At 40.9% G+C, this 25423-nt stretch overlaps 1 protein-coding gene and 1 non-coding gene across 2 annotated transcripts in view; both read right to left on the reverse strand.

Moving 5' to 3' along the window:
* The window catches only part of LOC150006966 (kinesin-like protein KIF6), a 279604-nt gene that overhangs the window by 85899 nt on the left and 168282 nt on the right, over positions 1-25423 (reverse strand). Inside the window, exon 10 of the mRNA XM_090280795.1 lies at positions 24927-25030. Coding sequence (XP_090136921.1) covers positions 24927-25030 — 104 coding nt within the window. The remainder of the gene's footprint in view (positions 1-24926; positions 25031-25423) is intronic.
* LOC150006967 (small nucleolar RNA SNORA48) lies at positions 6778-6912 on the reverse strand. Its single transcript, XR_016512204.1, has one exon. It is a non-coding gene; the product is annotated as a small nucleolar RNA SNORA48 (small nucleolar RNA).

Raw genomic sequence — 25423 nt, forward strand, 5'->3', positions numbered from 1 at the left:
AATACTGGTTATAAGGATGCTCAAGGAACTTAGTGAGCATCCTTATAACATATAACCATTAAGTAGCATAAAAAATATCCAGTCAGAAATGAATACATTAATTGAAATAAAGAACAATTTACAGGAAATCAACAGTAGGGTGGATGACGTCAAGAATCAAAGAAATGATTTTAAAGATAAAGATGCCAAAAAACAACCAATTATAACAAAGAGAAGAAAAAAGAGGACTTCCAGACGAGATGGTGACCTAGACAGATACGCTGTGTCTCCCTCCACAACTAAGAAGGAATACAACTACCTCAAAACTAGAGACAACCAGAAGTTCCAGAAAATCGAGCTGCATGGAAGTCCAACAAACAAAGATATAAAGGAGAAATATTCATCCAGACAGGTAGGAGGGGCAGAGCCAGAGCAAAGAGGACGTGGTCTGGCGGCAGCAGTGGTGGCAGTAGCAGCGGCGCAGCGTCAGACTGCCAGAAGGCATAGTCACACATTTTAAAAAGTCAGGAGGGACAACTGGGGAGCACTCCCAGCACTAGACCAGATCATGCAGCTCACGATTCCAGCGCCGGGGAAAATAAAGGCTCATTGCTTCTGACTGTGCAAACCACTGGGGTTGGGGCGGAGGAAGAAACAGCCAATCTCTCAGCAGAGTCCACTTGTTTATAAGGCCCCCACGGTCCTATAATGTCCACAGACCCACCCACTCTGGGAACAACAGCCAGGGCAACAACTAGAGAGGCACCACTCCCATACAAACTTGAAGAAGTGCCTGAAAAAGGGGCAAGTGCTGAGCAAGCGGCATTGTTTCCTCTCTGACCCCTCCCCTACATACAGGACCACAACGTGGTGAAACAGGTCAGCCTGTACTGAGGAATACCTAAGGCTCTTCCCCTTACAATGTAACAGGTGTGACAGCTCTACCTAAGACACAGAGGCAAACAAACACAGGAGCCTGTCAGAATGAGGAGACAGAGAAGTATGACCCAAAAAGGGGAATGGATCAAGGTTCCAGTGGGAGAACTAAGTGATGAGGAGATAGCCAACCTAACAGATGCAGAATTCAAAGCACTGGTGATAAAGATGCTCACAGGCTTGACAGCTATGCTTAAGTATGGCAAATGCATAAGGGAAGAAGTGAAGGCTATGCTAAATGAAACGAAGGAAAATACATACAAAACCAATGGTAAAGGAAGGAAACGGGTTGAAATCAATGATCTGAAACATAAGGAGGAAAACAACAGTCAACAAGTACAGAATGAGGAAGCAGGAATTGAAAAAAATGAGGAGAAGCTTAGGAACTTGTGGGACAATTTTATACATGCCAACATCCAAACCATAGAGGTGCCAGAAGAAGAAGAGGAAGAGCAAGAAACTGAAAACTCATGTGAAAAAATAATGAAGGAAAACTCCCCATATGTGGTGAAAGAAATATACATACAAGTCCAGGAAGCACAGAGAGTCCCAAACAAGCTAGACCCAAAAGGACCACACCAAGACACATCATAATTAAAATGCCAAAGGTTCAAGATAAAGAGAGAATCTTAAAGGCAGCAAGAAAAAAGCAGAGAGTTACCTACAAAGGGGTGCCTGTAAGACTATCAGCTGATTTCTCAAAAGAAACTTTGCAGGCAAGAAGGGACTGACAAGAAGTAGTTAAGGTGATGAAAAGCAAGGACTTACAACCAAGATTATTCTATCCAGCAAAGCTATCATTTAGAATAGAAGGGCAGATAAAGTGCTTCCTAAACAAGGTAAAGCTAAAGGAGCTCATTATCACCAAGCCATTTTTATGTGAAATGTTAAAGGCACTTACTTAAGATACAGAAGATCAAAATTATGAACACTAAAATGACAACAAACACACCTATCAACAGCTGAATCTAAAAAATAAGAACAAAATCCAAGTAAGCAAACCAGAATAGGAACAGAATCATAGGTATGGGAATCATTTGGAGGGTTATCAGCTGGGAGGGAGAAGGGGGAGAAATGAGGAAATGGTGCAGGAATTAAGAAGCATAATGGGTAAATACAAAAATAGACAGGGGGAAGTTAAGAATAATATAGGAAAGGGTGAAGCCAAAGAACGTATATGCATGACCCATGGACATGAACTAAGCAGGGTGAGATGCTGGAGGAAAGGGGAGTATTGGGCAGAAGGGAAAAAAACTGAAACTACTGTAACAATATAATCAATAAATTATACTTTAAAAAAGAAGAAGAAGAAAAAAGAATCTACAAAAATGAGGATAGTGTAAGCAGCCTCTGGGACAATGTCAAGCATTCCAACATTTGCATCATAGGGATGCCATAAGGAAAAAAGGAAGAGCAAGAAAATGGAAATCTATTTGAAAAAATGAAAGAAAGCTTCCCTAATTTGGTGAAGGAAATAGACATGCAAGTCCAGGAAGCACAGAGAGTCCCAAGCAAGATGGATGCAAAGAGACCCACTCCAAGACACATCATCATTAAAATGCCAAAGGTTAAAGATAGAAAGAGAATCTTAAAAGCCGCAAGAGAAAAGAAGTTAGTTACCTACATGGGAGTTCCTATAAGATTGTCAGTTGATTTCTTAAAAGAAACTTTGCAGGCTAGAAGGGATTGGCAAGAAATATTCAAAGTTATGAAAAGTGAGGACCTACAGCCAAGATTGTTCTACCCAGTAAATATATCAAAATCAAAGGGCAGATTAAGAGCTTCCCAGACGAGGAAAAACTAAATGAGTTCATCATCACCAAGCAATTATTTCATAAAATGTTAAAGGTACTTAAGAAAAAGATCAAAACTATGAACAATAAGATTGCAATAAATACCTATCCATCAGCAATTGAATCTAAAAAACAAACTAAGCAAACAAGAAGAACAGAGACAGAATCATGTACATGGAGAGTGTTTTGATGGTTGACAGATAGGAGGGGGTGTGGGGGAATGGATGAAGAGGTGAAGGGATTAAGTACAAATAGGTAGTTACAGAATAACCATGGGAACGTAAAGTACAGTATAGGAAATGGGGTAGCCAAAGAACTGATACGCATGACCCATGGACATGAACAATGGTAGGGGGATTGTCTGAGGGATTTGGGGGTGCTGGGTGGTGGGGGGCAAAGGGGAAAAATTGGGAAAACTAATAGCATAATCAATAAGATATAATAAAAAATAACTCGTTTGGTTTTATAGTGAAACTATATTTTGTCTTGAATATTTAACTTTGTAAAGAATAAAAAAAGAAATCCCATCAGACAACAATTTGTTAATAATTCCAAATATAAAGCAAAACCCCAAGGATGGAAAGTGAAGGCTCATCCTCTCTTTTGCAAATGTGTCAAGTCCAGCACAGCCCCCAGCTTTCCCAACCATTTCAGCCTGGAAGGAGAGAATTACTTCGCAACAGGAGCAGTGGGTGGAACAACAGTAATCTGAGGACCCTTAAAGAGCATAAGTGGAGGCTGCTTTGGTCAGTGCCCCAGGTGGCTGTAGGAATGTTTTTCCATTTAGTAAAATGGTCTCCAAACTAGGGCATCATTTGCTTAAGGTAACAGCTGCCTGCTTGGATGGGTTTCCATAGCTTAGGATCTTAGTGTGAGCCAGTCAAATACCTCTCAAGTCTTTCTCTCTGGGGTTTTAATGTAACATGCATAATCTTTGCTGCATTAATATTCACTGCTCTTCTTTGATATTGTGCCACAAAATGACACAAATAAAGGTGCTATGACATTCACTTAGAGCAGACATAAGCCTTTTAGTATGGTGGGGGACACAGATAACAGTCAAACAATATCACAGGGACCTGATTATAAACAGAGATAGTGCTCTGAAGAAAAAGTACAAAAACTACAATAATGTGTACTATAGTTTTGATATAGTTAAGGTTGTGGGTTGGAGAAGATGTCTTTGAAGAAAAACAATTTAAACTGAAGTTTGAAGGATGTACAGAACAAAGAAAACAAGGTATGTGTGTCCCCATGCACATACAAGTTACCCCACTCAGAAGTTAGAGGCAATAGAATGTGCAAAGACCACATGATGAGAGACAGCATGAATCATTTAAGGCACCCAAAGGTCAATCTTGTTGAAGTAAAGGGGAAAGGGGAGAGGAATGAGAAATGTGGCTGAAAACACAGAAAAGGCCCCAATCAGTCAGACACTTACAGGCCATATAAAGGATTCTGGTCTTTTCCCCCAAACAATGGGAAGTTAGAAGTTACTGACGAGTTTTAAGAAGAAAAAGAAACAATAAGATTTACACTTAAAAAAACCCCACAAAACTCTGGCTGCACAGAAGATGGCTCAGAGGGGAGCAAACTGGATTCAGGGAGACCTGAAATGACACCATTTTAGTAGTCGAAGAAGAGGACTGAGGTTGGGACAAGGGTAGGAACAGCAGAGGTGTGGTGAACTAGCCCAAATCAGGACTATTTTATTTTTTTAGCAGTTTTAAAAAAATAATAATTAATTAATTAGTTAGTTTATTTATTTATTTTTAGAGAGAGGGGAAAGGAGAAAGAGAGGGAGAGAAATATCACTGTGTGGTTGCCTCTCACTTGCGCCCCCAACTGAGGACTTGATGTGCAACCTAGTCATGTGCCCTGACTGGGAATTGAACCAGCGACACTTGGCTCATAGGCCGACGCTCAATCCACTGAGCCACAGCAGCCAGGGGAGGACATGTTTTGAAGACAGAGTAAATAGAACTTCCAAGTGGATTGGATTTAGGGCATAGGAAAAAGGATAGAACCAGGGGTGACTTCAAGTTTCTAGCCTGGGTGACTATATGGCTTATAGAGACATTGACTGACAGGCATTCAGAGGCAGAGACCAAGGCTGGAGAAAGGTGGAGAATACTTTAGTGTGGGGCATGTTGAGTTCCAAGCCAGCTGTGAGGTAGGCAATGCAATCAATGAATATGGCATTCAGAGAACAAATATGGGCTAGAAGGTGAGTATGTGTCCTCAGCATTTAGATGGCAACTAAAGTGAGGGTGTTGATGAGCTCATTTAGGAAAAAGTACAAAGTAAAAGAAGATGAGGTGCTAGGACAGTGCCTTGAGGGATGCCAACATCAAAGAGGGGGATCTGGCCCAGGGAGCCAAACAGCAGTATGAGATGGAAAGAAAACAAGAGAGGAGAATGTTTCAATGAGCAGGGGTGGTTAATAATGCTGAATGCTGCTGAAAGGTCAAGAAAAATGAGGACTCAAATAAGCCCATTAAATTTATCAACATCAAGGTCATCGATAACTGTAACAACGCTTTAGTATGTTGAGGAGTGATGGGGGAAGGGGATGGAGACAGTGAGTAAAAGCAACTTCTTGGAGTAGTTCAGCCTAAAGGAGAGGAAGGTAAGCAGTAGGTAGTGGGGGAGGTTGGGTCAAGGGGGAATATTTTGGTTTTAAATATGAGAAAAATTTGAGCTCATTCAAATACTAATAAGAAGAGTCCAGTAAAGAGGGAAAAGTTGAACATTAAAAAAAAAAAAAAAAAAGATAGTTGAGGTTCCTGAGATGACAGAAGGGTCTGGGATTGAGAGTACAATTGGTGAGGTCAGCTCTAGACAGGAGACAGGGCACATTCTCTACTGTAATGGGAAGGAAGGAGAGGGTGGGTACAGATGCAGGCTGGCATGTAGGTTTGGTGGCAGAGCAGGAAACTGAGTAAGTTCTCAACTCATGCATGTAGTAATTAAGTGTAAAAAGATATGTCTGTGTGCACTGAAGGATTTGTAGTCAAAGATAAGTTGTTATTTTAAACTATAGCAAAGTAAAAATTCCTCACTGTACAGTTTTGTTTTATTTGGCTTTGTTTAATTTCGGTCTTTTAATTATATATCTTTCACCATATCGATTTTAAAAGTTAGGTTAGTTGAGGTTAAATTTACAGAGAGTAAAATTTTCAATTCACCCTTTCTAGATGTGTATTACTATGAGTCTTGAAAAATGTGTACAGTTTTATAACCACTACTAAAATCTGCATATAGAATATTTCAATCACCCTAAACAATTCCCTCTTGCTCCATTATAATCAATTCCTTCCCCCACCAGCACCTCGGCAACCACTAATCTGATTTCTAGTCCTATACTTATGCCTTTTATAGAAATGTCACACCAGTGGAATCACAGCCTTCTGTGTCTGCTGGCTTCTGTTACTTATCATAATGCTTTTGAGATTCATCCAAAGTTGTTGAATATATCAATAGTTCATTCCATTTTTATTGCTAAGGAAGATTCAATTGTTCAGCTAAACCAAATTTGCTTAGCCACTCACTGGTTTAGGCTGTTCCCAGTTCTGGGAGATTATGAGTAAAGCTGCTGTAAATATTTATGTAGAAGTCTTTGTGTGGGCATATGTTTTCATTTCTTACCTAGTAATGGGATTGCTGGATTTAGGGTGAGTGTTACATTTAACATTATGAGAAACTGTGAAATAGTTTTTCCAAAGGGATGCACCATGTTACGTCCCTAGCAGCAATCTATGAGGGTTTCAGTTTTTCAACCTCACCAGCACTTGTTATTGTTGGTTTTAAAAAGCTATTCTAATAATTGTATAGTATGATCTCATTAAGGCTATAATTTGATTTCTCTAGTGACTAATGATGTTGAGCTTTCATGTCCCCATTTGCCCTCTGAATATCTTCTGATATAATGTTGATCCTAATATTTTGTTCATATTATTGTTTGTTTTCTTCTTATTAAAATGTGATAATTTAAAAAATATTCTGGGTATCTACTTTGAAAATGTTTTCTTAGTCTGCAATATTTATACATGCTTTACTTTTCATTGTTCCATGTGTCTAGGGCATGAACCAGGCATGAGCACAGACCAAAGCCAAGCTGGGATAAACAAGGAGTCAGTTTGTCCCCAGCTGATATGAGACGAGCACTACCAAACAAGGTGCAACTCTACCCAGGTAGGGAAAAAATATATATACTTAACAGTACCTTTCACAGAGCAGATGCTTTAATTTTTGATGAAGTCAAGCTAATCATTTTTTTCTTTTATGGTTTGTGCTTTATGTCCTACAGAATTTTTGCCTAATTCAAAGTCACAAATGTTTTATCCTGGCTTTTCTGTTGAAGTTCTATATTTTAGGTTATATATGTAGGTCTAAGATTTATTTTAAATAAATGCACATGATGTAAGGTATGGGTTGTTATTCTTTACAAGTTGTTTTTATTCTGCGTCCTTCGCATTTCTGTGAATTTCAAAAGCAGCTTATCAATTTTCAAACACACACACACACACACACACACATGCCTGCTGGAATTTTGATTGGGATTACATTAAACCTACAGTTCAATTTTGGGAGAACTTATATCTTAGTATTGAATATCACAATCTGTAAATATGCTATATCACTATTTAAGTGTTCTTTGATTTTTCATCAAATCTTTATAGTTTTCAGCATGCAAATCTTACACATATATTGTTAGAGCCATCCTTAAGTATTTTATTTTCTTGATGCTATTGTAAATGATGCTAGATTTTTATTTCAATTTCTTAATTGTTTAGTGTTAGTATACAGAAGTACAGTTGAGTTTATATATTGACTTTGTATATCCTACAACTTTCTTAGGCTCTTTTATTAGTTCTTTTTGTCTAATTAAAATAAATTCTTTGGGAGACTTCTGGCCAAGATGGAGGCGTAGACAGACACGCTGCGTCTCCCTCCACAACTAAGAAGAAATACAACTACCTCAAAACTAGAAACAACCAGAAGTTCCAGAAAATCAAAGTACATGGAAGTCCAGCAAATATAGATATAGAGAGGAAATACTCATCAAGCAGGCAGAAAGGGCAGAACCAGGGTGGAGAGGACGTGGTATGGTGGTGGTGGCAACAGTGGCGGCTTGGAAGGCTGGCAGAAAGCGCAGTCACTCATTTAAAAAAGTCCAAAGGCACACCTGGGGAGCATTCCCAGTTCTTCACTGAACCTCCCAGCTCACCGTCCCAACACGAGGGAAAATCAAGCCTCATTGCTACTGACTGTGCAGACCAGTGGGGGTTGGGGCAGAGGCAGAAACTGCCAGTCTCTCAGCAGAGTCTGCTTGTTTAAAGGGTCCCCATGGTCCTAGAACATCCCCAGACCCTGGCCATCATTCACTCTGGGAATGATGGCCAGGACAGAAGCTAGAGGGGTGCCAGTCCAGTGTGGAAGTCGGAGACGTCCCTGGAAAAGGGGCAAGTGCTGGGAAAGTGGCATTGTTCCCTCTCGGACCCCTCCCCCACATACAGCACCACAATATGGTGAAACGGGTTGCCCTGTACTGATGAATCCCTAAGGCTCCGCCCCTTACAATGTAACAGCAGCGACAGCTCTACCTGGGACGTGGTGGCAAACAAACACAGGAGCCTGTCAGAATGAGGAGACAGAGAAGTATGGCCCAAAAGGGGAAAAGGATCAGGTTCCAATGGGAGAACTAAGTGACGAGGAGATAGCTAACCTCACAGATGAAGAGATAGACAACCTAACAGACACAGAATTCAAAACACTAGTGATAAAGATACTCACAGGCTTGACAGATATGCTTGAGTATGACAAACGCATGAGAGAAGTGAGGGCTATGCTAAGTGAAACGAAGGAAAATCCACACAAAACCAATGGTGGAGGGAAGGAAACTGGGGTTCAAATCAATGATTTGGAACATGAGAAAGAAAAATACAGTCAACCAGTGCAGAATGAGGAAGCAAGAATTGAAAAACATGAGGAAAAATTTCCAAATTTTGCGAAGAAGATGGACATACAGGTCCAGGAAGCACGGAGGGTCCTGGGCAAGCTGGACCCAGAGGGAACCACACCAGGACACATCATGATTGAGATGCAAAGGTGAAAGATAAAGAGAGTCCTGGGGGCAGCAAGAGAGAGGCGGAGAGTTGCCTACAGTGGAATGTCTATAGGACTACCAGTTGATTTCTCAGAGGATACTTTGCAGGCAGGAAGGGACTGGCAAGAAGTATTCAATGTGATGAAAGGCAACCTGCAACCAGAAATAATCTATCCAGCAAAGTTATCATTTGGAATCAAAGGGCAGATGAAGTGCTTCCCACACAAGGTAAAGCTAAAGGAGTTCATCATCACCAAGCCATTATTATATGAAATGTCAAAGGGACTTAAGAAAAAGAAGATCAAAACTAGGAACACTAAAATGACAACAAATTCATCACTATCAACAATGGAATCTAAAAAAGGAAAACAAAATCCAACTAAGCAAACCAGAATAGGAACAGAATCATGGGTATGGGGATCATTTGGAGGCTTATTAACTGGGAGGTGGGAAGGGGAGAAATGGGGATATGGTGCAGGGATTAAGAAGCATAATTGATTGGTACAAAACAGACAAGGGGAAGTTAAGAATAATATAGGAAAGGGTGAAGCCAAAAAACTTATATGCATGACCCATGGACATGAACTAAGGGGTGTGGGATTGCTGGACGGAAGCAGGGTACTGGACAGAGAGGAGCAAAGGGGAAAATAATTGGAACTACTGTTACAACATAATTAATAAAATATACTTAAAAATAAAATAGATTCTTTGGGGTTTTTTACATAGACAGTCATATAGTCTCTGAATAAAGATAGTTTCATTATTTCTTTTCTAATTCTTTATATGTATCTTTCATTTATTTAATTAATCAATTATTTAATTAATTTTATTCATTATTGCATTGACTGGATACCTTAGTATGATAATGAATAGAAGTGATGAAAAAGGACATCTTTGTCTTGTTTCCAATTTTAGGAATAAATAATTCTTCTTTCACTGTTTTATATATATATATATAAAACTAGATTGTTTCCTTCTATACCTGTTTTACTGAGACTCTTGACCATGAGTATAAGTAGAATTTTGTTAAATGCTTTGCCTAAATCTACCGAGATAATCAAATAGGTTTTGCTGTTGTTGTTTAGTATATTGATATGGTAAATTACATTGATTTATTTTTTAAAGTATATTTTATTGATTATGTTGTTATAGTAGTCCCAATTTTTTTCCCTTTGTTCCCCTCTGCCCAGTATCCCCCTTCCCTCCAGCAATCCCACCTCTCCTTAGTACATGTCCACGGGTCATGCATATAAGTTCTTTGGCTTCACTCTTTCCTATATTATTCTTAACTTCCCCCTATCTATTTTTTACAAATCGATTATGTTTCTTAATCCCTGCATCACATCCCCATTTCTCCCCCTCCCACCTCCCAGCTGATAAACCTCCAAATGAACCCCATACCCATGATTGTGTTCCTATTCTGGTTTGCTTAGTTGGATTTTGTTTTCCTTTTTTAGATTCCATTGTTGATAGTTGTGAGTTTGTCGTCATTTTAGTGTTCATAGTTTTGGTCTCCTTTTTCTTAAGTAAGTCCCTTTAACATTCACATAATAATGGCTTGGTTATGATGAACCCCTTTAGCTTCACCTTGTCTGGAAAGCACTTCACCTGTCCTTCCATTCCAAATGATAGCTTTGCTGGATAGAGTAATCCTGGTATTCATCAGCACAGGGCGACCTGTTTCACCGTGTTGTGTGCTGTCTGTGGGGGAGGGGTCTGAGTAGGAAAAATGCTGCTTGCCTAGTACTTTCCCCTTTTCCAGGCACTTCTCCCACTTCTGTATGGGACTGGTGACTCTTTAGCTGTTGCCCTGGCTGTCGTTCCCAGAGTGGATGGGTCTGCCGATGTTCTAGGATTCTGGGGGCCCTTTAAAGAAGTGGACTCTGCTGAGAGACAGGCAGTTTCTGCCTTTGCCCCAACCTCGACTGGTATGCACAGTCAGAAGCAATGAAGCTGATTTTCCCTGGTGCTGGGACCATGAGCTGCGAGGTCTGGTGAGGAGCTGGGAATGCTCCCCAGGTGTCCCTCTTGACTTTAAAATGTGTGACTGCACTTTCTGCTGGCCTGCCGCTGCCACTACCACACAGTGTCCTCTCCACTCTGGCTCCAACCCTCCTACCTGTCTGGATGAGTATTTCTTATTTATATCTTTGTTTGCTGGACTTCCCTGTAGTTTGATTTTCTGGAACTTCTGGTTGTTTCTAGTTTCGAGGTAGTTGTATTCCTTCTTAGTTGTGGAGGGAGACGCAGCGTGTCTGTCTACGTCTCCAACTTTGCCAGAAGTCTGTCTATGCTTCTTAATTCCTGCACTATTTCCCTATTTTTCCACCTTCCCCTCCCAGCTGATAACCCTCCAAATGATACCCATACCCATGATTCTGTTCCTATTCTGGTTTGCTTAGATGGATTTTGTTTTTACTTTTTAGATTCAATTGTTGATAGTTGTGAGTTTGTTGTCATTTTAATGTTCATAATTTTAATCTTTTTCTTAAGTAAGGCCCTTTGATATTTCATATAATAATGGCTTGGTGATGATGAACTCCTTTAGCTTTACCTTGTCTGGAAAGCACTTTATGTACCCTTCCACTCTAAATGACAGCTTTGCTGGATAGAATAATCTTGGTTGTAAGTCCTTGCTTTTCATCACATTGAATACTTCTTGCCAGTCACTTCTTGACTGCAAAGTTCCTTTTGAGAAATCACCAAAGAGTCTTAATGGCACCCCTTTGTAGGAAACTCTTTGCTTTTCTCTTGCTGCTTTAAAGCTTTTCTTTATCTTGAACCTTTGGCATTTTAATTACGATGTGTCTTGGTGTGGTCCTTTTAGGTCTAGCTTGTTTGTGACTCTCTGTGCTTCCTGGACTTGTATGTCTATTTCCTTCAACAAATTTGGGAAGTTTTCTTTCATTGTTTTGTCACATAAGCTTTCAATTTCTTGCTCTTCCTCTTCTTCTTCTGGCACCTCTATGGTTCGGATGTTGGCACGTTTAAAGTTGTCCCAGAGGTTTTTAATCCTCTCCTCAGTTTTTTCAATTCCTGTTTCCTCATTCTGTACTGGTTGACTGTTTTTTTTTTCTTCCTTATGTTCTAAATCATTGATTTCAACCCGTTTCCTTCCCTTTACCATTGATTTTGTGTGGATTTTCCTTCGTGTCATTTAGCATAGCCTTCACTTCTTCCCTTATGCGTTTGCCATACTCAAGCATATCTGTCAAGCCTGTGAGAATCTTTATCACCAGTGTTTTAAACTCCGCATCTGTTAGGTTAGCTATCTTGTCATCACTTAGTTCTCCTTCTGGAACCTTGATCCGTTCCCCCTTTTGGGCCATACTATTCTGTCTCCTCATCTTGACAGGTTCCTGTGTTCCCTTGCTTTTGTGTCTTAGGTAGAACTGTTGCTCCTGTTATGGTGTCAGGAGCAAAGCCTTAGGTATTCATCAGTACCTGTTTTACCACATTATTGAGCTATTTGTGGGGGAGGGGCTGAGAGGGAACAATGCCTCTTGCTCAGCACTCACTCCAGGCACGTCTCCCACTTTGTATGGGACTGGCACCTCTGTAGCTGCTGCTCTGTCATTCCCAGAGTGGGTGGGCCTGGGGACGTTCTAGGATTGTGGGGGCTCTTTAAAGAAGCAGACTCTGTTGAAAGACTGGCAGTTTTGTCCTCCGCCCAAACCCCCACTGCTTTGCATGGTCAAAAGCAATGAGGCTCTATTTCCCCCAGTGCTGGGACCATGAGCTGTGCAGTCTGGTCTTGTCCTGGAAGCGCTCCCCAGGTGTTCCTCCTGATTTTTTAAAATGTGTGACTGCACTTTCTGCTGGCCTGCTGCTGCCGCCAGTGCTGTGGCTGCCACACTGCATCCTCTCCACCCTGGCTCCGCCCCTCCTACCTGTGTGGATGACTATTTCTTCTTTATATCTTTGTGTGTTGGACTTTCCTGCAGCTTGATTTCCTGGAACTTCCTGGTTGTCTCTAGTTTTGAGGTAGTTGTATTACTTCTTAGTTGTGGAGGGAGTCGCAGCGTGTCTGTCTAGGTCTCCATCTTGGCCAGAAGTGATTTATTTTTGAACGTTAAACCCATGTTACATTCCTAGGATAAATCCCATGATTTATTTATTTATTTATTTAAAAAATTAATTAATTTGTTTGTAATTTTATTTTATTTTTAGAGAGAAGGGAAAGTAGAAAGAGAGGGAGAGAAACATCACTGTGTGGTTGCCTCTCACTCGTGCCCCTAACTGGGGACCTGAAGTGCAACCTAGTAATGTGCCCTAACTGGGAATCGAACCAGCGACACTTGGCTCAGAGGCCGACGCTCAATCCACTGAGCCATAGCAGCCAGGGCTTTCCCATGATTTATTATCTCCTTTATATTAGTTGGACTTTATTTGCAAGTATGTTATTAAGTATCTTTATTTATGGTTGTTGTCTGTCGTTTTTTCTTATATTTGTCTGATATTGATAGTAGGACGACACTGGCTTTGTAAAATGAGTTGGGAATTATTCCCTCCTCTGTTTTCTGGAAAAGTTTGTGTTGAATTGGTATTGTTTATGCCTTAAATGTTTGGCAGGGTGTCTGTGATGCTATCTGGCCTCAGTTTGCTTTGTGGGAAGACTTTTACTACAATTTCTTTTACATATGTAGACACAGGACTATTCAGAGGATTTGTTTCTCTTGAGAGAATTTTGGTAGTCTATGTCTTCTAAAAACCTGTCAAATTTATCTAGTTAGTAAATATATTGTCATAAGTCACTTATAATATTCCTTTTCCTTTTAATATCTCATCTTCGTACACTGTTTATTATTAATACTCTGAGTCATAAAGGAAGGTTTTTTTTTGCTCCATTGGAAAATATTCAATGAACGGAGTATTTGATTATGCATATATGAATAGACAGAAAGGGAGGGAACTGGGGTGACGTGGCTAAGTATAAATTAAGTTGGCAAGCTTCTGCAGTAAGTATGAATAAAGGAAGATGTGGTTCTGTGGATCCTGATCCTACCTACTTCAAATCAGGTCAGAGAATTTCTGAGCTGACTTTTGGTCTTGACTTCAGTATTATATCAACTGAATGCATCACTCCAAAACTTAAATCTTCAGTCTTAACCTTTCTTTAATTGTGTTTTCTTACATGTCTAAACTTCAGTCACCTTCAATACACCGGTATATCATATACTCCTTCATTATGTTAGCTGAACATTTCTCATTCTCAACCAACTTCTTTTCCCAAGTTTTTCATCCACTGATAACCTATTTTAAATCTCAAGCTTTTACTGTTCTCTCTTCTTTATCTCTTTTATATTTGTACCCATCACTTCTATTGATTCTTCCTCAACAAAGTCTCTGACATTTGTCTCTTTCATTGTCTACTGAGTCTTTTCCTTCATCTTCACTCCAAACCCCATCGTGATTCATTCCTGGTTTCTTCTGCTGATTCTATTCATTGTAGCAGCCATAAAAATATCCATCATGTAAATTATTTCATGGTCACCCTGTTAAAATTGTAACTCCTGATTTATGCTTCTTATTGTACTTCTTGCTCTCTGAAATGCCCTGTATTTTAGTTATTGATATTGAATAAACTAGAATACAGCTCCATGAGGGCAAGCACTTTGTTTTATTCATTCCTATATTCTAGCACCGAGAATAGTGCCTGGCATAAAGAAAGAGCACAATAAACATTACTGAATGAATAAACGATTTGCAAAGCTATTAAATAACAATGCTTCCTAGTCACCATTAAATAAAGTAGTAGCTCCTCTACCTATGATATTCATAACCCATTGTGAAGTCACCATTTATCTGTCCAATCTTTTTCTTTAATACTTCCCAAAGAACCATAGGCCAGATCTCTGCTAGTTAGTCCCTCTTCTAAGCAACCCCCACACTGGTTTCTTGCTATTTGCTCCCACCCCCTCACCTACTCACACTGTGCTCGTTCTCTCTCAGCACTATTGTTTTGGTGGTCCCCTTCATCTTAGAATAGTACCCTTTCCTTCTTGAGATCTTTTAAGGCTTATTTATCTTGCTCAGTGGTGACATCTGCCATAATTTCCCCATCTGAGTTCCTACATAATGATTTAGCTTTTCAGTATCAGAGATAATTAGTAAAAAATGTATTTAATTGTGTGCAAAGACTGAGATTACTTATTTTTTACATTTTATTTATTGATTTGAGAGAGAGAGAAAGAGAGAGAGAGAGAGAGAGAGAGAGAGAGATTGATTCATCTGTTGTTCCAGTCAGTTATGCATTCATTAGTTGATTCTTGTATGTGCCCTGACTGGGGATCAAACCCACAACCTTGGCATATTGGGATGATGCTCTAACCAACTGAGTTACCTGGCCAGGGCCTTGATATTAGATTTAAAAACACAGAGCTGAAAGGGTAAATAAATAGCACTTAGTCCAATTCTCTCATTTCCCACATAAGGAAACAAGTCTACAGAGCCATTAAAAACTAATACGAGGACTTCTGGCCAAGATGGAGGCATAGACAGACATGCTGCATCTCCCTCCACACCTAAGAAGGAATACAACTACCTTAAAACTAGAAACAACTAGAAATTCCAGAAAATCAAACTGCATGGAAGTCCAACAAACAAAAATATAAAGAAGGAATTGTCATCCAGACAGGTAGAAGGGGTGGAGCTGGGGTGGAGAGGACATAGTGTGGTGGTGGCAGCAGTGGCGGCAGTGGCAGGCCAGTAGAAAGAACAGTTACATGTTTTAAAAAGTCAGAAGGGACACATGGGGAGCATTCCCAGCTCCTCACCAGACCTCGAAGCTCACAGTCCCAGCACTGGGGAAAATCAAGCCTCATTGCTTTTGACTATGCAGAAACTGCCATTCTCTCAGCAGAGTCTGCTTGCTTAAAGAGCCCTCAGAGTCCTAGAACATTGGCAGACCCATCCACCCTGGGAACGACAGCCAGGGCAACAGTTAGAGAGGCACCAGTTCCATACAGAAGTGGGAGAAGTGCCTGGAAAAGGGGAAAGTGCTGGGCAAGTGGCATTTTTCCTACTCAGAGCCCTCCCCCACAGACAGTGCCACAACATGGTGAAACAGGTTGCCCTGTACTGACGAATCTCTAAGGCTCCACCTCTTACAACATAACAAGAGCGACAGCTCTACCTAAGACACAGAGGCAAACACACAGGAGACTTCCAGCCAAGACGGAGGCCTAGACTGACACATTCTGTCTCCCTCCACAACTAAGAAGAAATACAACTACTGCAAAACCAGAAATAACCAGAAGTTCCAGACAATAAATGAAAGTCCAATGTATGAAGTTATGAAGAAGTGGTGCCTGTCCGAACAGGTAGGAGTGACGAAGCCAGGGTGGAGAGGTCAAGCTGTGCTGGTGGTGGCAGCTGCCACAACAGTGGTGGGATGGCAGTAAGCAGACATCCATGTTTAAGGGGAGGCAAGAGGCACCTGGGGAACGCACTTGGCTGCATACCAGACCCATCAGCTTGAGATTCCAATGCTGGGGAAGGCAGACCCCCATTGCCTCAGACTGTGAGAGTCAGAGGGAGTGAGGATGGAGGAGGAGGCTCCCAGTCTCTCAGTGGAGAGCGAACAGCAGGAATCTGTCTTGGACCCCCACCCCCACAGAAAACACCACAGCGTGGTGAGAAGGGTCGCCTGGTTGTGACAAGTGCACGGGGCTCCGCCCCCTATAGCATAGAAGGTGTGACTGCCTTGCCTAGGAAGCAAAGGTAAATACAAAGCTGTCAGGATGGCATAGATCATGATAGAGATCCCAGCGACACAGATGACCAGACAGCAAATATCTAATCTAATGAAGCAGCAGATAGGAAATCTTTCTGAGGCACAGTTCAGAGCTTTGGTTATAAAAATGCTTACAGAGCTAACAGAAGATCTTAAACAAGATGGAGAAGGAATGAAGGCTAGTCCTGCTGACATGAACAAAAACACATACAAAATTAGTGGTGAGGGAAGGAAAATCAGGGATCAAATCAACAGATTGGAACATAGGGAAGGAACAAACAGTCAACCAGTGCAGAAATAGGAAACAAAAAATGAGGAAAATGAGGAGAGGCTCAGAAACCTATGGGACAGCTATAAGTGGGCCAACGTCCAAGTCATAGGGTTACCAGAAGGTAAAGAACTAGAAATTGAAAAATTATGTGAAAAAATTATGAAGCAGAAGTTCCCTAACTTGGGGAAGGAAATAGACTTACAGATCGAGGAAGCACAGAGAGTTAAAAAAAAACTGGACCCAGGGAGAATCATACCAAAACACATTATAATCAAAATGTCAAAAATTAAGGATAAAGAGGGAATCTTAAAAGCAGCAAGAGAGAAGAAGATAATTACATACAAAGGGGTCCCAATAAGACTATTAGCTGATTTCTCAAAAGGAACTCTGCAGGCAAGAAGGGACTGGCAAGAAATATTCAAAGTAATGAAAAGCAAAAACCTATGACCACGATTACTCTATCTAGCGAAGCTGTCATTCAGAATAGAAGGGCAGAGAAAGTGCTTCCATGACGAAATAAAACTGAAGGAGTTCATCAGATCCAAACCACTGTTATATTAAATGTTAAAGGGATTTGTTTAGGAGAAAGGATCAAAACTATGAAAATTAAAATGAAAACTGTATCACAACAACCAACAACAGAAGCTAGGGAACCAAAACAAAGGCAAACTAAGTAGGCAATGAGAGTGGGAAAAGAATCATAGGTATGGGGAACATTATGGGGGGAGGTCAGCAGGGAGGGGGAAGTGTGGAAAGGGAGGGAGATGGTACAGGAATTAAAAAACAGTAGGAGAGTGTGGAGTAGACAGGAAGATGTTGAGAAGAACTATATGCACAACCAATGGGCATGGACTCAGTGGGGGGACTACTGGAGGGAGGGGGATCACTGGGTGGAGGGGAACAAAGGGAAAAGAAATTGGGACAACTGTAAGAGTATAATCGATAAAGCATATTAAAAAAAACTAATATGAGTAGAATTAGAACTATAAGGTGTTATTATTCTCAATGTCCATTTTTTATTTCCACTAATATATTCTCTTATTCTCTGTGTTATATATACATATATATGTGGGTATAAATGTGTGTATTGTGTATATGTATTACTTCCCCAATAAAACTAACTTCTTGGAATAAAACTTGTAACTTTATCTTATATGCTTGAATCCTCTAAAGCACCTATTAAAATAATTAGCATCTAGTAGGTGGTCAAAAAGTTTGGGCTGGAGGATTAATTTGTTAACAAAATTTAACTAAGAGAAATAAGGCAGAGAAATACAAATACTGTATGAACTCATTTATATATGTAAAATAAGAAAGTTGAACTCAGAAACAGATTTGATTGATGATTGTCAGAGGCTAGGGGGTGAGGAAAATAGGAAGATGTGAGTCAAAGGGTACGAACTCCCAGTTATAAGGTCCTGGCTGGTTTGGCTCAGTGGATTGAGCGTCGGCCTGCGAGCTAAGTGTCGCTGGTTCGATCTTCCAGTCAGGGCACATCAGAGAAGGAAAACTCTGACTCCAAAAAACCTCCGCTGCCTTGCGGCATACCTCTTCAGGGGAAAGGCTAAGGGAGTAAACCCCGACAGAAAATCCGGAGCCGGAGTCCCTAAGGCGGTTTGACGTTGTAGTCAACACCAGCAACTCCTGCGGCGCACCTGAAACCAAGCTGTATTGACTCCGTCTTTCCCTTGGACCCTTCAGCTGCGAAGAGAGGGGGGGTCTGCTGCATGGGCAACAGCAGACCCTCCATATCACCCTGCCCAGGCTCTGTAGCTTCAGCTTCACTGGAGAGGACACTCCAGCGTCATCGCAAGATGTCGATTCAACACAGGAGGAGACAGATACCGTGTCACTCCCGAGTCGGACTGCACAACCATTCTCGGCGGTGCAGATAGACTCTTAAGAAGCTACACAATCGTCTCTCGAGACAGACGGCTGCCGACGACGACGACGACTTTCTGAGGACCTAATGTACAGCATGGAGTCCATAGTCAATAGTACTGCATTATTGTATACTTTAAGAGAGTAGATCTTAAATGTTCTCACCACACACACAGATGCACACACAAAGGCAAGTATGTGAGGTGATGAATGTTAACTAAGTTTATTGTGGTAGTCATTTCACTTTATATGTATATTATTAAATCATCACCTTGTTCATCTTGAAGTTAACACAATGCATGTTAGTTATATGGGGGGTGGGGACAGAAAAAAACAGAATTTATTTTATAAAAAATTGTGTATTCTTACATGTTTAAACTTCAATCACCTTCAATACACCTATCAAGACTTTTTCCCACTGCTCAAAAGTTTTTGAACTCACTGATTTTGATGCCTTTTAGTGCTTCTGCTGTTTTTTGTTTCACCTCTTCCAAACCAGCAAAATGTTTTCCTTTGAAGACTTTTTTTATCCGGGAAACAAAAGAAAGTTGCTGGGGCAAGATCAGGTGAATAGTGAGGGTGGGGTATAGAGTCATGCTATTTTTGGTCGAAAACTGATGAACACTCAATGTGGTGTGGGCAGGTGTGCTCGTAAACCACCCATCATGAAAAGGGTAAACACATTGAAAGAGTCTTTAAAAAACAATCACTGAAGCTGAAAGCAGCCTCTTACAACTATGCCAGCTGGTACACGGATAACAGATGGGTTCCTAGAGCACTCACCTAGCAGGGAAAGCCTGTACTACAAGGGCTCCACCTTCCAGAAGATAATTTCAGTGTTTTGGGGGCCCCTCTCTCAATAAAGTTGGAGGAAAAAAGAAAATCCAGAGGTTTGAAAGTTCACTTTGGGTAAGTGAACTTGAGCCCAAGAAATACAATTCAATTCCATCTCAGAAGTAAACTGTTGCTATATTGCAAATATTGTACTCATTTATACTTGGGCCAGGATATATTGCTTCCATCCTAGCCAGATATCTAAGGGATTTTCCTTCTTTTTTTTTTTTTTACTAGAGGAAGAAAGAGGTATGTGTTTAGAGACTAATCAATCAGAATCAAATCTTTGCCCAAAAAATTCTATATAAACATTAACTTGGCTATACAGCTTTTATCCAGCTGTCTCTTTTCAAATTAACACAGGCAAATAAAGAGATGTAAACTAAAAATATCACAATAACTGGAGGCTGACATCTGAAATCTTCAAATGCAACAAATATTTACATTAAGAATTGAAATGTTGGGAAATGGTTCAAAATATTTGATGCGGCTAGATATTAACCAACATCTCTAAACTATCCAATGCATACAGAATAGAATACATTATCCATTGAATATCTGCTTTCTGACATTCCTGACAGAGTGCCTGACAGGAATGTCCTCATGCCATGCCAGCCAGCATAAGCCCAGGAATCAGCAGGACAGAGGAGTAGGCCAGAGAGCAAATGCTTCTGCCCTTCGTCCTGCCATGCCATGGACCCTTCCTCTCTTCAACATTGCTAGCCGCCTCCCACCCTTACTTGGGGCAAGTCTGGGCGCAATGAGGGGCCTGAAGCTGATTCACATTCTGAGTGAATGTCCTGGAAGATGGAGAAGTGCAGTCTAATGATATGAAACAGCACTGCCAATTAGGAGCACATTATAACTTATCTCTTTTACTTCTAGATGATAAATCTGATGAATTTTAAGTTGTACCAACATTCAATCTAGGTAATTATGGCAAAATATAACTGCAACAATATAACAAAAACTATAACAAAAAAACACATTATCTAAATAATCCTCACTGCCAGTTGGAACAAGCACCAAAGCTACAGATTGCTGTGAAAGCCTATGCTTTGCCTTGAAGGGGTGCATGCAGTTTGCAACATTTCCCTAACTGTTAATCAGAAATCATTAATAAATGTAATGCTATATAGTTATCTTGACAGCAGAAAAGTCATTTCATTGGAAATTACTTACTAGCACTAGAACTAATTTTACATGGATTCTGAGCTCAAAATTAATCATTACTATCTCTGCAATCTCATGTTTTATTTATATCTGAATTTCATAACACTTACATTGCATCATAAATACTTGTGCTTGTGTCTCTAGTTGCCATTAAGTTGTGAGTGGGGTCCAGGTTTTGTTCATCTTTGTGTTCCTCTCAGGGCCTAGGGTAGATTTTTGTGAATAGTAGATGAACAACAAATGTTCAGTGAATGAATGAATGAATGAATGAATGAATGAATTGCTCAGAAAAACTAATGGCAGCCCTACAGATTCTGTGTAGAATCTGTTCCAATTGACATTTGTATATGTTACCTGTGGATCAAAGGACAGTAATGAATAATCCAGGAGCCCTTCAGTATTCTAAATCTGTTCTCACAATTTTATTTCTCTGCAAATTCTACATCCTAAACTTCCTTGAATGGCATTTGATTGTTATCAATAACTTTTAAATGAAAACATCTGTTTATGTAATAAATGGCATGTTAGTAAAAGATATAATGTAAACATAATATTAAGTATCATTAAGATGATACAGTGAAATTTGCTCATTATTTTTTCTTATACAATTTTTTTGTGTGTGTGAAAGTATAGTCTGTGGTAGTTTCTTTTAAGAGAAGATCTAGGGCAGTAATCTTTCCGTCCAAAAGTCTGTATGTCTGAAAAATGCCTTTATTACACCTCCACATTTAAATACTAATTTGGCTAGACACAAAAATCTCCATTCAAAGTCCTTTTTTGTTTTATTATGTTTTTCAGTGTGGAGAGCAGGACCAATAAAATGGCATTGGTCTGATCAAGATAGCATAAAATATATAAAACAAAATGGAATCGCTCATGTCAACTAAAATGGCTTTAAATAATCAATGGCACTTTGGTTCAAGAGGAAAACTGCTTAAAGTCATTCTAAGACACATCTGGGACGGGGACACACTTAAGATATCTGCCCATGTGATCAGAATAGCCATGTCTGTTGAGAGAGATCACCCATAGATAGGCTCCTGGAGAAATTCCACTCTTGCCAGCAGGGGTGTCAAGCAAAACAGCCATGTAACACCCATAGGTGCTTGGACAAATTCCAAACTTGGCATCAGGGGTGTCAAGACATTTATCGAAAAGACCTGGAAGAGTGGAGTACACCACTTTCCAGGTATAACTGAGGCAGCCTCTGGACCACTGCTGGGACAGCCGAGCTCCACACACTAGAGTGCTACTCCAGGCTACGCTGATCTCCCTTTGCATCAGCTGCCAGAAGCTCTGCCCTGCTGGGCTGAGGATTTCACCTGCCCTGCTGCCCACCTGGCTCTGGAGATCCCTCCTTGCAAGATGCTGACAACTCCTCTGCCCACCGTGCTGTCTCCCAGACCTGCAGACTGAGACTTTGGGACTCAGGTTTATCTCCTATTGACTGCTGTGTGTGTGTGTGTGTTACAATTCTCTTGGATTGTTAAGAGTATGAGCAGGATATTAATGCATGTTGATGTTCTGCTTTGAGTGAACCTGCATCAATAAAAGCTGAGTGAATAGCACAGTTACTGTGTATGACTCTTGTCTATTCCTTGGTGCTGGGCTGCTCAGCAGGCAGCTACCTGAGCAGCTGCCCTGCTGACTTATAGGAAAGACTGTATCACAAACAGATGCTCGTGACTAGAAGTTTTTGTTTCCAGAGTTGTTGCTGAGAAGTCTGCTGTTAATTAGATTGTTGGTTGTTAATAGCATTCTCTTTTTGATAATTTTGGGAGACTTTTCTATATTTTAAGGCTCTAAATTTTTTCTATAATATTATATTGCTTAGCACATGCCAACCCTCTCATTCTGAAGTCTTATGTCTTTTCTTTTTTTAGTTCTAAGAAATTTTTAGATATTACATATTTAACCACTGGCTTCCCTGCATTATCTCTATTTCTCCTCCTCAAACTTCTATTTGTTAAATTTTGATAAATCTAGAGCTATTCTCTGTGATTATTTTAAACTTTCTCTTTATCCTTTTGTCTTACATTCTGGAAGAATTTCTTGGCCTGATCTTTCTCGTGTCTGCTCCTGCCCTCTCCTCTCGGGCTGCCACCACATCCAGAGATATGGAGACTTTCTGCTGCTGCATCCAGGTCTTGATCTGTCCTGTTCTCTAGCTCATCTCAACCCCACTTGTCAGTATTCAGGACTTTTTTCAAGTCTCTGGTCCCTTGAGAAATTTACTTCTTGTTCTTGGGGGCGGCTAGAGATTCAGATGCTTTTTTATATCAGCTCTATAATTCCTCAGATTTGGTGCAGCAGAGGGAGCCTGCAGCGTATATTTACTCAATCTGATTTCTTGAACCACCACATTGCAGGGATCAAGAACCATAATCGGTAGGAACCAAATAGACAGAGGGATGTTAAGAATAGTACAGGAAATGGAGAAGCCAAAGAACTTACATGCATGACCCATGGACATGACCTAAGGCAAGGATTGCTGGATGGAGTTGGTGGGGGCGGGGGTACTGGGTGGAGGGGCACAAAGGGTGAAAAGTTGGCACAACTGTAATAGCATAATCAATAAAGTAAAAAGAAGAATTTTACCCTTAAACTGAGCCTCCTGAGCCACATGCAGGATACACAGAAATTAAGGAAAACACTGGTACCTGTTTGATATATTGGTCATTTCCCTTTTTTCTCTTGGAAACTCCATTCTCTGACCCCTTTAACAGCTGGCTTCTGAGTAGTTCAGCCAATGGCTGGAAGGGGAGTGGGGGGAGAAGCTAGGGCTGCCTGCTGGGATGATGCCTCTCCCAGCACCTGGGGGTCCTCAGTGGCCCCGCTTCCATGGGCAGCATTCACCATGGTCCAGCTCCTGCCCACAGGCTCCAGTTAGGCTGCTATCACAGCCTTCTAACACTGTCCCTTGTCCCAGGGCCATGGCAGCTCCTGCTGCTCCTGATCACTGGGTGCTGCAGCATGTCTCCAATACCATCTCCTTTACAGCACATTTCCTCTCTTAAATTCCCTTTGTGGAAAGGCCTAGAATAATTTTATCTTCCTGGCTGGATGCTGACACGGATATCAAAATTCTGAAGAGACATCTTCAAGGATAATAATTGGTAATTCCTTTCTTTGAGGTGACAGGGGGACCACAGTGAAGGAATTCTCACCTTGGGTTTCTCAGGATGTAAGGTATCTCAACTTACTTCAAAGACTGACATGACATTTTTAAAAATGTGAATTTTGGCAATATAGTTCAGCTTAGTTGCATATATGCCACAAAGCAGTTTTGTGAGAGAAGCCTTAAGGCCTATCATATTATTAAATACAGTGTTTTAAAATCAGTAAATGCTACCTAGAGGAGTAAAAGCTTAGCATATAACAGAAAACTTGCTTTAGACCTGTCTCCAGGGGCAGCCATGAAATTGTTTAAAGAAAGTATTTTTATTATCTCTATTATTTACCATTTTCTCTGTTGAGAGAGGGTTAAGTGAAATGGCAATATACCTTTAGGAAGATCTTGTGTAGTTCTAGTTCTTATCTGGGAATAGAAACTACCACAGTCTTCTAAGCCTCATCTGTTATTATCACTCCACCAGTGTTACCTAAGCAGCACAGAAACAAGAACCCCCCTCATGATTAGAGAGAAAAGGGGAGCCACATCGTGCCACTGACGTGCCATATGGCCACACATCTGAGGGTTCTGAATGATGCTGCTCTTATGTAAAGCCCTGAATACCTGCTTTCATTTCCATTTTGAGTGTTTGAACTATAATATATGGGCCATCTACTTATTAAAGGAGAGAGCTTACTTTGGCAGGGGATATACTGGCGGTTGCAGCAAGATGTTGTTTAATACAAAGGACGTTTCTTGACTTCCTTTCAGATCTGAGGTCCACAGCGTGAGAGTGTTTGGTGGACGTGTTTTAAAATTGCACGGCTATTACACAACCCCCTTTCTTCAGCTGGCACGAGAAGGACATTCCCATCCTCAGTGCTCTGTTCCTCACTTCCTCAGAGCTCGGGCGACAAAAGCACTGCCAGCCTGATCCAGCTTTTCATGGAAAGCCGCCACTCTCAGCTGGCGCCTCAGTGCAGCGTCAGACTGTCCCTGGGGACCTTCACGCTTTGAGGTAAATTCATAACATCAGCGCCAACAAAGAAGTTAACACAACCTTATATTGTTAAGGAAAAAGAGAAAAAAGCCTGCAGGCTTACTGAAGGAGCTCTGCTTCTGTGAGCGCCTCAGTCCTCTGCTCCCCAGTGACAATGGCCAGTTCATCCTTCAGCTCCTGGATCTCCTTTTGTAGGCGTATAATCATCTACAAACGGCAAGGTGGAGAGCAAATGTCAGCTCTTTACAAAGGGGAACTTGGTGACAGAAACATACATCTTTTCTTTACTTTTAAAAAAATCCTCACCCAAGGATGTTTATTGGTTTTAGAGAGGGGGGCAGGGGGAGAGAGGGAGGGAGGGAGGAAGGGAGGGAGGGAGAGAGAGAGAGAGAGAGAGAGAGAGAGAGAGAGAGAGAGAGAGAGAGAGAGAGAGAGAGAGAGAGAGAGAGAGAGAGAGAGAGAGAGAAGAGAGAGAGAGAGAGAGAGAGAGAGAGAGAGAGAGAGAGAGAGAGAGAGAGAGAGAGAGAACCTGCTGCCTTTTGGTGAGACATCCAGCCTGGGCCATATGCCTTTTCAAGTTATGAACTATTCTGTGGATGC

This window comes from Furipterus horrens, unplaced genomic scaffold (assembly GCF_987537825.1).
Source record: "Furipterus horrens unplaced genomic scaffold, mFurHor1.1.pri manual_scaffold_6, whole genome shotgun sequence".
NCBI classification, from domain to species: Eukaryota; Metazoa; Chordata; class Mammalia; order Chiroptera; family Furipteridae; genus Furipterus; species Furipterus horrens.